Genomic DNA, 11,723 nt, shown 5'->3' with positions numbered 1-11,723 from the left:
CAATGAAGTGAGCAAATTTTGTCAAGCGATCCACCACCACATAGATGCAATCCCTTCCCTGCACTCGTGGTAAACCAGTGATGAAGTCCATCGAAATACTTTCCCATTTCCTATCAGGAATGGGCAAGGGTTGTAATAAACCTGCAGGAAATGTGTGTTCTCCCTTATTCTGTTGACAAACCACACACTCCCTGACATACCTCTGAACATCATCCTTGAGCCCTTTCCATGAAAATCGCTCTCGGATCTGCCTGTAGGTCTTGAAGACCCCCGGATGTCCAGCTGTGGGTGCATCATGAAATGCCTTCAGTATCGCCTCTCTCAAATGTGATGACGGAATCAAATAAACCCTGTCCTGAACTCTAATCAATCCATCTATCACCTCATAGCGATCATCCTATATAGTACCTGAAATCAATCCAGAAGCCCAAGCATCTCCGACATACTCTGCTATAATCCGATCTCTCCAATCTCCTGAAATCTTTGCCAGAGCACATAAGTGAGGTCTCCGAGATAAGGCATCAGCCACCACATTTTTCTTACCTTTGACAAACTCTATGTCAAAGTCATAAGCCTGCAATTTAGTCACCCATTTTTGTTGCCGGTCATTAAGATCACGCTGGCTCATGAAGTATTTAATACTGTTGTGATCAGTCTTGATCACAAAACGTCCACCTACCAAATATGATCGAAATTTGGCCAATGCATGCATTATGGCCAACATCTCCTGGTCATAGACAGAATAACTTTTCTCAACTCCTCGGAGCTTCCTACTCTCGAATGCAATGGGATGCTTCTCCTGCATCAATACTGCTCCAATCCCATCACCTGATGCATCACAATGAAGCTCAAAAGGCTTCGTGAAATCCGGTAGAGCTAGAACTGGACATGAAGACATTACCTGCTTGAAATGCTCAAAACACCTCTGTGCTGCCCCTGTCCACACGAAGGCTCCTTTCCTGGTAAGATCTGTCAAGGGTGTAGCAATCTATGAGAATCCCTTAACAAACCTCCTATAAAAACCACATAAACCAAAGAATCCCTTAAGCTATGTAAGGTTTGTGGGAGTAGGCCATTCTACAATAGCTCTAATCTTTTTGGGATCAACCCGAATGCCATCTGCACTAATGATATGCCCCAGGTAAAGGAGCTCAGTCATGCCAAACTCACATTTAGATTCCTTGGCATACAATGACTCTCTCTCCAGAATAGATAACACCTCCTCTAGATGATGTAAGTGCTCCTCCTAGGTCTTACTGAAGACCAAGATGTCATCAAAGAAGATCAAGACAAATCTCCTCAGCTGCTTCCTGAATACCTGGTTCATACAACTTTGAAATGTAGCAGGTGCATTGGTTAGACCAAATGGCATAACCATGAACTCAAAGTGGCCATAGTGACATCGAAAGGCTGTTTTCTCAATGTCCTTTGCTCTCATCCTGATCTGATGGTATCCGGATCGCAAATCAATTTTGGTGAAGAAGCATGCCCCATGCAACTCATCAATCAGCTCATCAATCCTAGGAATGGGATACCTGTTTTTAATTATTTTCTTATTCAGTGCCCTGTAATCGATGCACATGCGCATCGTCCCATCCTTCTTCTTTACCAATACTACTACTGAAGCAAAAGGGCTCTTACTGGGCCTGATATGCCCCATCTCCAACAAATCCTTAATCGCCTTCTCTATCTCATCCTTGTGTTTCTTAGGATGATGATAGGGAGTAATCATAACTGGTTTGGCTCCCTCCTCGAGCTCAATAACATGTTCCATCCCTCTGTCAGGAGGAACCCCATGAGGAATATCGCTAAATACTTTAGCGTGTCTATCAAGTATCTTCTGGACATCTAGTGGATGACTCTTTTCTTGTGGCTCTGGTGAAGTTGGCATAATGTGGCACTCTGCCGCCCACTCTATGTCATCATGACGAAAAAGTCTCTACATTCTCCTCAAGGACACTACTCTGCAACCTCCATCTGAAAGCCCTCTAAGTACCACAGTTCTGCCCTCATGCTGGAATCTCATCTCCAATTTCGCTAGATTGAGTGTGAACTCAACTAGTGAAGCCATCCATGTCATGCCGAGGATGACATCATAATCTCCCATGTCCACAACATAGAACTCATCCTCCAACTCGTAGCCATCTCCAAACCTGATGCAAAGATTAGATATCTTTCGAGTGCATAATAACTTATCACCGTTAGCCACCATGACTCTAAACCCATCATGCTCCTCTTTCTGTAACCCTCTCCTGGCTACCAACTGTGCATCTATGAAGTTATGTGTAGCCCCAGTGTCAATAAGAGATATCACTTTCTGCCCCTGGATAGTACCCCTAACCTTAAATGTGATTGCCTTTTGGGCCCCTGTCAAGCGTGCCAACGATCTATCATCCTTAGGAATGTTGCTCTCCTCTATAGTGTTACCCTCATCTGAATCGGAGTGCTGATCCTCCCCTTCTGACTCTGACTCTTCTGCTGAAAAATACTCCATTTGATTTGCCGTAGCCTTGAGAGAACATTTATGAGATAAGTCCCAAGGCTCTCTACAATGGAAGCACAGCTTCTTCTTTCGAAGTTCATACAAGGTTTCATTGTCTAGTCCTTTTGATCCTTCTTTGGGTTTGCTATACTCTTTCTGAAATGATTTTTTGTCTTTGTCCTTGCGGTAGGAAGAATCTGTTGAATGGTTTTTTCCTTTGTATACCGAAGGGGCTAAATCTCGTGCCTTTTTAGTTGCTTCAGCTAATGTGAGTGGATCATGTCCCTTCACCCAACCTCGTAATGGATCAGCAAGACCATCACAAAATAACACCACCAATCTCCTAGGAGAGATATCAGTAACAAGTACAGACAAGCGCTGAAACTCGGCAATGTAAGCATCCACAGAACCTGACTATTTTAACTATGCTAGCTCCTTGAAATGTAACTCGGGATCCTTAGTGTCAAATCTCCCAATCAATGTTTCGGTGAATTCCTCATAGGATGTAATCTGATTATGCCCCAAAGTCACCATGCCATGATGCCACCATTCATGTGCAACGCCATCCAAGTGCATAGCCGCATACTTGATAGCCTCCTCCTCAGGCATAGGATTTAGCTGCAAGTATGTATCTACCTTCTGCACCCAAGCTCGTGCAGTCATCTTCCCTGAAGCATCATAATAAGGTAAAGAAAGTTTTCCAACTTTCTTCCTCAGCTCAAAGTTTTGATTCCTCCCTCTTGCTTTAGGCATTTTTCTCATCCTCAAGTCCATATAATCTCTAAGAGAAATATCCGCCTAAAACTCTGGTCCACTAGCCTCCCAGTCCCTCCTGAATTGATCCTGTAACTCGGTAATCTGCGATTCGTTTACTGGATGAACCAGATCTCTGGGTGGAAAAGTGGGTAGAAGAGGTCTAGAGCTCGCATTCCATGCTGGGTGTGCAACATGTCTAAAGTTATCAGCCTCATTCCCATTGTTGCCATGTCCATTATTACCATTAATGTTATTCTCAGGACCATTGTTGTTGCCTTGGCCTTCATGGTTATTGTTTCCCCCGTTGTTAGTGTTTCCCTCGTTGTTATTGTTTCTTTTGTTGGCATCACCTGGATTAATATTGACACCCATCTGTCTAGCCATGAGCTGCAACATCATGTCCATTCGCCTATTCTGCTCCTGCTGCATACGTTGCCCCTGCTCTAATGTATCCAGTAACTGTCGAAATAGTACCTCCCCCTGATCTGGACCAACATTTCTGCCTCCGCCTAATCCTGTATTCCTGTCATCTCGATCACCCATATTATTGTCCTAATCACAGAATATCTCCTCTGTGTCTGTATGGTTGAATTCAATGTCCCCCTGCACGGATGTACTAGACTGTTTGCTTTGCAAGTCTGAAATCCTATTTTGTCTTGCTCTGGTATCGCGAAAATTATAAGACCCCTGTCGCATGCTCAAACATAAATGCTTAGCCTGTGTTTTTTACTTACTTTTTCCCTCTATCCGGCTGTTCCAAATTCCCTATAAGACCTCCACAGGATGGCAGGACTTATAGCTCTGATACCACTGTAATGGACACCCTTGGATGTCCCAGCTAACTAAACCAAATTGCTGAAAGGAATTATGTCAAACAGTTTGCATTCAACTTCTTAAAACCCCTTATAACTTCGGAAATCAAATGTTTATTTGTTTGTTGTGTTTCGTGCATGGAATTGGTATCATACAACATAAACAAGAAAGAAACTACAATAATATGCAAAGTGGAAATGAACGGCTGCTAATAAAATGTTATTTTCAGAATTCATAAAACCAAATACATGGCAGATTTATCAACTCACTAATCACTTCAGCAGTATTGACATAATACTCCAGCCCATGCTTCCGAACTTGCTGCTACAATACTTTGTCCTTCAATCAGTCCATTACCTTCATAATACCATTCCCTCAAAGGGGCATAAGCGTCAGACAAGTAGGGAAGAAGATATGAGCAAAATATCAAATCTGCCTGTAGCCGGAAATGCAACTAAACTGCTTGATAATGAAGCCAATAAGAAAGAATTCCAAAGGCCAAACCCCAAGGGAATGACGTCTAGAATGTTACAAGAGAGGATAGACGTCCTCAAATGCCAAGAACAAAGCTGCAACTCACACACCAATTTCTTCTCATATTCAACCTGCCTAATGAAGCTACAAATGCTTCCTTTTATTCTATTCCCACGAGTCCGCTCAACTCATATGGGCAATGTGGGATAAAGATGTGTAATATAAAACATATATTAAAATACCCCTTATGTCTCCCTTGGGTACACATCACCATAAAATAAATATTAAAGTAACACTTTAATATTTTACAATTAAATTAGACGTTACTTTAATAAAACTTCAGGCATTAAAATGTATTAGCAATCGGACTCCGAATAATGCGAGTGATAGCTCATCGGAAAGCTCTCACCGAGGAGTATCGAATCCAATCACCCAAATTGACCTGCACTGTGTCCTGCCGACTTACTAAAAATAGTAAGTATGCCTGAAACTGAGTAAATCAACTTCGTTTTGGCCCAAACTGGAAATGACTAGGCCAAAACACTCCAAGATTCCATTAAACCCTTCATTAGCCCTCGGGACCATGTAGAACAAGGCTAACGCGCACACACTTGGTCAACTGCTAAAATGGGGACATTACATAGTGGGAAATCTTGCAAGAGCATCGGGCTTGGATATGTTTCACATGGTTAGGGTTGTGTTTGAGGCATATTGTTGGGCCATATCCTATATGTTCATAAGGATTGGAGTGATTGTGTTGGAGTTAGAGTCATTATGGTAGATGTTGGTAATGTGTTCCTATTCCTGGGTGAATTTTGGAGATTATTTCTACGATCTTCGAACCATGGGAGTTGGCTTGTGTGCTCTTAGATATGGGTCACTAGATGGAATGTGGTCCTATGATTAAGGTCATTTAATGTTAAGTTGTATGAATTAGTTATGCATTTTAAACTTGGGGCTTATCCTAAGTATTTATTTAATTTAGCCTGTCAAGCTGACTTGTGGCTTGATGGTTTATTTAACGTGAGTGTTTATTTAATGTAACTTGCTAGCTCACTTGTGGCTTGATTTAGTATAAGTAGAGGGTTTTGTGGTATCTAGAGTCATTTAGTTGGAGCATGGAGAAGATGAAGTAGCTAATAGGAACGAAGTTCAACAAAGATAGTAGCTATGTGTGGACTTGGGAAACAAGAAGGTTGCTTGGTGGCTTGCGAGTACAAGTTTAGATTCTTCTTGGGGTTCCTACTAGATTGTGGATCTGGACTAGCTAGTGTTTGGATCTTGCGAGGTCTTGCAAAATTTTTAGTATAATTGCTTATCAGTTTGACCATAACCTAGAAGGCCTTACAGTCGGGCATGTTGGATATTAATCTATTGAATCTATTACGAGAATATGTGTTGCATTTTATCTAAATCTCTAAGATATTGTTATTCTTCCACTGTGTAATTATTTGATGGAGGCTAGGCCATCTCCTTGGTAGATACACCTGCCTTGCACTCCATCAATAATAAATATATTTATTATGTAAAAATATATAAATGTAAATAGAATATGAATATATGAAAAAATGTAATGTAGGTTGACTTGTGGCTTGAGGGTTTATTTTATGTGAGTGTTTATTTAATGTAACTTATTAGGCTCACTTATGCTAGATTTAGTATAAGTAGAGGGTCTTGTGATGTCTAGAGCCATTTAGTTGGAGCATGGAGAAGATGGAGTAGTTGAGAGGAACAAAGTTCAATGGAGCTAGTAGCTAATTGTAGGCTTGGGAAACAAGAAGGTTGCTTGGTGGCTTGCGAGTACAAGTTTAGATTCTTCTTGGGGTTCCTACTAGATTGTGTGTTTGGACTAGCTAGTGTTTGGATCTTGCGAGGTCTTACAGAATTGTTATTGTAATTACTTATGAGTTTGGCCATAGCCCGAAAGGCCTTACAGTCGAGCGTGTTGGATGTTAATCTATTGATTCTATTATGAGAATATGTGTTGTAATTGATCTGAACCTTTGAGTTATTGTTATTCCTCCACTGTGTAGTTATTTGTTGGAGGCTAGGTCATCTCCTTTGTAGATACACCTGTCTTACAATGCATCAATAATAAATATAGGTATTATGTAAAAACATATCAATATAAATAAAATATAAATAAATGCACGTACTAATATATATTTTTTCAAAATAACCACAATTTCTTTTATAAAAAATAGATATATAAATTTTATAATTGTAAATACTAAAATTTTGAAATGTTAATTGATGTTATAATATTATTAAAACATATTACAAAATTTGAAAACCCGTCCTACACCTTTAAAACTTCAAGAATTATCTCTCTCTCTAGATATATATAATAATAACAAGCGCATTGCCATAGGCTCCTCTTGCCCATGTCAATCAATCAAAGACAACTTAAGTAAATGTTATTAATGGAGTAATGTCATCACACATAAACGTCTTATTAAAATAAAATTGTTATTAATCGAAAGCTCAACCTCATAAACGTCAAAGTGATATAAGAATAAAGAGCAGTATATGCTCCTAACTTTGTAGAAAATACTAATTAATTAGAGTAAATAATAGGTGTCGGCTGTAACTACCAAAGTTTTGAAGAAAACTGTATTGGTATATATTAATCTAACTTTTGCAAACCACATTCTATTATTTATAGATAATTAATTATAAAAATCCAAACAATCCATTTTAAAATTAATAACTGAATATCAAATACTCTGATAGACAAACGCGCCGATCTATGATTGTAAGTAGAAAGCTTTTAAATAAAACCGTATTCTAAATTTTAATCAGCATTTGTAATCACTTTCTATGATTCATAATTAATTAGAATAAATCCAAACAATCAATTTTTAAATTACTACTCTAACAACTAATACTTTGATAGACACGCGGCGACGTAAGGACAAGCAAACGAGAAACGCATTTGTGAAGGCCGCATATTCTCCATAAAACCCGTTGCAGAGTGACGACGTCCACATGCGTTTGGTACGATTCTCCTACATTTTCAAACAATTTAATATCTCGGATTCCCCCTCGTATCGGGATAAAATAGAGGTCGTTGGAGGCCACGTCAAAAGTCTTCTGTTCATCTGCCAATGCCGAGATAAATAAATTTTGTCCTCGAGGAAGGACCAAAGAAACAAGGGCCTTCCCTTCCTCCTCCTAACCCTACAATTCTGCCATTATATCTCAACCTCCTACTTTTCCATAGTTTCCAATCTTGTAAAAAACTATTAAAATTTATGTTGCTGAACTACTTGTTACCGTGAAGTTGGCATAGAGGATAATATATCTAAAATGGGTTCAAAATTTTCAATGTTTGCTTCGATTTTTGGATTGATTTGTAGACTGAACGCCTGACTCTGAGAAATCCTGCTAGTGAAGCTTCTCAATTTATTTCTGTCTGTCAAAGTTCATGGTTTTGGTTCCTTTGTCTCAGTGTCCCACATATTTATACTCTGTCTGAAGTGTGGCAAGGTTGAATATGAAAAAAATGGATAACATCTACTTGGAGCGCAGCAAATTATATAAATTAATGAAAAAGCAAAAGTATATGGATAATGGAAATGGGTCAAATTTGATGTTGTGACAATTAATATTCAAGCTTGCTATAAATTATTACTTTTTATTAAATATTAAGTATTACTGTTATAATTATTTTTTAATTATTTGATAGAATTAAAAAGTGAATCTAAAATTTACATATGATATCAAATCTTCCACGTCCTACATTTAATAACTACTGAGACAGGAAAACAAAGAAAAACACATGTTACTCTAACTACCAAAAATTCTTAGAATACCGCTAAACCAACTACCAAACAAAATCGAACTATCGCACCTTGGAAAACTGATTTTACAACCCAACCTACCACCTTAATCATAAATGCCCATAATAATATAAAATTTAATCGATTCCTCCAAATTTTACTATATGGACACATCTTAAATATTATGTCCATTTCACCGAAGCGGTTAAATACTTTATAGCAGGACTGGAATAAAAACACATGTATTTTAATGGTTCAGTAAAAAGAGCTTTGAGTTTGACCACGCCAGCTATCGTTTTCTACCGCAGCAATTATCCTTACTCAACTGACTCGCACATGCAATTGGGCTGATTACGACTAACGCAAACACGACACGTTGAGAAGTGGTGAACATTGAACCATTTCAACGTCACACCGGGACAAAGGCATCCCCACGAGGGTAATGGAAAGGCATATTTCTGTGCAGGCCACGTGTTCCTGTTCAAAGGTCATCCGCTGTTGCTTCCTTGCCAAACACCATGTGCAGCTGGACCCCACCATGTGCGCCTTCACTTTTCATGGAAGCTTTCGCTCGGTTGGCAGCCCTCTTTATGATTTAAATAATACCAAAAATAGACCATTATTCGAACCCCAAAAGAGCCACCCCCACTCTATATATACACCCAAATCAAAGCGGAAATCCAAGGAAAGAAGAGTCTCTGTTTCTTTGGAAATTCCGGCTTCAACTTGGGCGCAACCGTCTAGCTCAAAGGTATAGCTAATACTGAGCTCTAGTTGCCATTGGCAGTTTGGAAAATAGTTATTTGGTTTTCAGTATGTACCTACTAAATGCTTCATGTTAGAAGTGTTTTAGGAAATAGTTATTTGGTTTGCATGTCAGAAGAAATTTAGGAAATAGTTACTTGGTTTGTAGAATGTACTTACTAATACTTCATGTTAGAAGCGTTTTAAGGAATAGTTATTTGATTTGTAGAATGCATACTTATACTAAGGATTAGAACCGTTTTAAGAAAGGGTTATTTGATTTGTAGAATGCATACTTATACATTAGCATGTATTAAGAACTAGGCAGCATTTGCAAAATTTTATAGCACTAATGAACTTTTTCTTGTAATTGGTCTTTTGCAGAGAAACAAAATGGGTATTCTTGACAGCATCTCATTGGCCTCATTGTTATTAATCTTGTGGTTTTTCTGCGGACAAGTCCATGGGCAATATGGAGGCTGGCAGTCAGCCCACGCTACATTTTATGGTGGAAGTGATGCTTCTGGAACAATGGGTGGGTGTTTTCAATCTCTCTATCTCCATATATGTAGACTCACTCTGAAGAATCAATTTCACCAATTATAAATTTGAGGCTAAATCGTTTTATAAATTTGTTAATTTTAGGGGGAGCGTGTGGATACGGGAATCTATACAGCCAAGGGTACGGAACCAACACAGCCGCCCTTAGCACTCCGTTGTTCAACAATGGGCTGACCTGCGGCGCCTGTTACCAAGTAAAGTGCAACAACGACCCACAATGGTGTTTACCGGGAACACTGACGGTCACCGCCACCAATTTCTGCCCGCCAAACAGTAACGGCGGATGGTGCAACCCTCCATTGCAACACTTTGACCTGTCCCAGCCCGCGTTCCAACAGATTGCCAAGTACAAAGGCGGCGTTGTGCCCGTTCTGTTCAGAAGAGTTCCCTGCGTTAGAAAGGGAGGAGTTCGGTTCGCCGTGAATGGGCACTCGTATTTCAATCTGGTGCTGATATCCAACGTGGCAGGAGCCGGGGACGTCCACGCGGTCTCCATAAAGGGGTCGAAGACAGGGTGGCAAGCCATGTCACGCAACTGGGGGCAGAACTGGCAGAGCAACTCTTATTTGAACGGCCAGGCGTTGTCTTTCAAGGTCACCACCAGCGATGGAAAGACAACGGTTTCGTATAACGTGGCGCCTTCCAACTGGCAGTTCGGCCAGACCTTCCAAGGGAGCCAATTCTGAAGAAATTTAGTATGTTTAATTCATTTGTAGCTAGTGCTCTGCATTTTTGCTGCTCGAGCTTCAGTTGGGAATGATGCGGTGGCTCTGGCGTGGCACCCTCTCCCCTTGTACTAATCATTTTTATATGTACTTAACGCATTTAAATAGTCCTGTTCACTTGTCACATTTTATGTATTTGTTTCCTGTCTCTTACATCCTTGTTTCATAAAAGGGAAGAGACTATTGGAAGTTAGAAGTCTAAGTTGTCTTTAATCTAAATTTGTAGCCTTGGTATTCTTCAAAAGCGACTACTTTTGTGTGGTATTCTTCAAAAGGGACTAATTTATTGGTTGATGGATAAATAAGTTCACTTATAAGAGTTTGAGCAATCTAATATTGCAACTATTGATAAAAAAAGACGATTATACATTGCTCTAATTTGATGGTTGCAACAACCATCAAATTAGATAGATCTACAAATGAAGACTTGCTAATAAAATATTATTGACATTCTTAATGGAAGTAGTATGAGACTATTACAAGTGTGGTTTTTATTGTACCAAAAAATTGGTATGTTAATGCTCAATAAAATTACTAGATTTATAGAATCTACATCAAGTAGTTAGTCCTTTGTTCTAAATAACAAAAGGAGATTGCTAGTTCCAACTTTGACTACTATGGTTGCCATTGCACTAAAAGATTGGCTTGTCAATACTCAATACAACCACTAGACTTATAAAATCCATAGGAAGTTGTTATTTCTATGTTATAAATCCCAAGGGGAGCACTAACAATCATAGATGCATTGCATAAGAGAGAGGATGTAAATGGTACATTAGGTTGAATCAAATTTATACATGTATGTTTTGGTTAATTGTCTTCTCTCTATATGTAGTTCTAGATGTTTTTAGTAATTGTCTTATTTCCTCTTATATGTAGCTAATTATTTTGGTATCCAGTTTTCAAGTACAACTTGATAACATGGATGACACTCACATGTGCATTTTGAAACTTTTTCCCAATCAAAGTTGTAATACTAGGTGAGCACAATTCTTTTATTTAAGTCTTTGGTCCTAAATTTCAATTCAATTTTGACAATATTTGTCTTAGTCCTTTTAACATATATATTCTTGTTATATGTATGTAATGTTTTGGTATTTAGATGTCAAGTACAAGAAGTGACAACATAGATGATAATGTGCTAATTGTGTATTTTACAACTTTTGACTATTTAAAGTTGTAATACTTGGTGATTACAATTGTTTTATTTAACTTTTAGGTCGTAGGTTTAAATTTGATTTAAATGATTATTGTCTTCCTCTATTCAAGATACATATCATTGTTATATACATAGGTTAAAAAAATTGAATTGTAATGTCAAGTACAACTTGACAAAATGGATAACATATACAACTTGTGCATATTAAAACTTATGGCTAATTAAAA

At 38.6% G+C, this 11,723-nt stretch overlaps 1 protein-coding gene across 1 annotated transcript; it reads left to right on the top strand.

Moving 5' to 3' along the window:
• The first annotated feature begins 8,936 nt into the window (after window positions 1-8,936).
• LOC149550251 (expansin-A8-like) lies at window positions 8,937-10,581 on the top strand. The gene is made up of 3 exons (XM_089793344.1): window positions 8,937-9,058; window positions 9,436-9,586; window positions 9,697-10,581. The coding sequence occupies exons 2-3, from the start codon at window positions 9,445-9,447 to the stop codon at window positions 10,296-10,298; spliced, it is 744 nt and encodes a 247-aa protein (XP_089649470.1). The 5' UTR covers window positions 8,937-9,058; window positions 9,436-9,444; the 3' UTR covers window positions 10,299-10,581.
• Window positions 10,582-11,723: the final 1,142 nt, after the last annotated feature.

This window comes from Cupressus sempervirens, chromosome 7 (assembly GCF_028749045.1).
Source record: "Cupressus sempervirens isolate cs-2001-9-10 chromosome 7, ASM2874904v1, whole genome shotgun sequence".
In the NCBI taxonomy this organism is placed as follows: Eukaryota; Viridiplantae; Streptophyta; class Pinopsida; order Cupressales; family Cupressaceae; genus Cupressus; species Cupressus sempervirens.
This window is presented reverse-complemented; position numbering and strand designations above follow the sequence as displayed.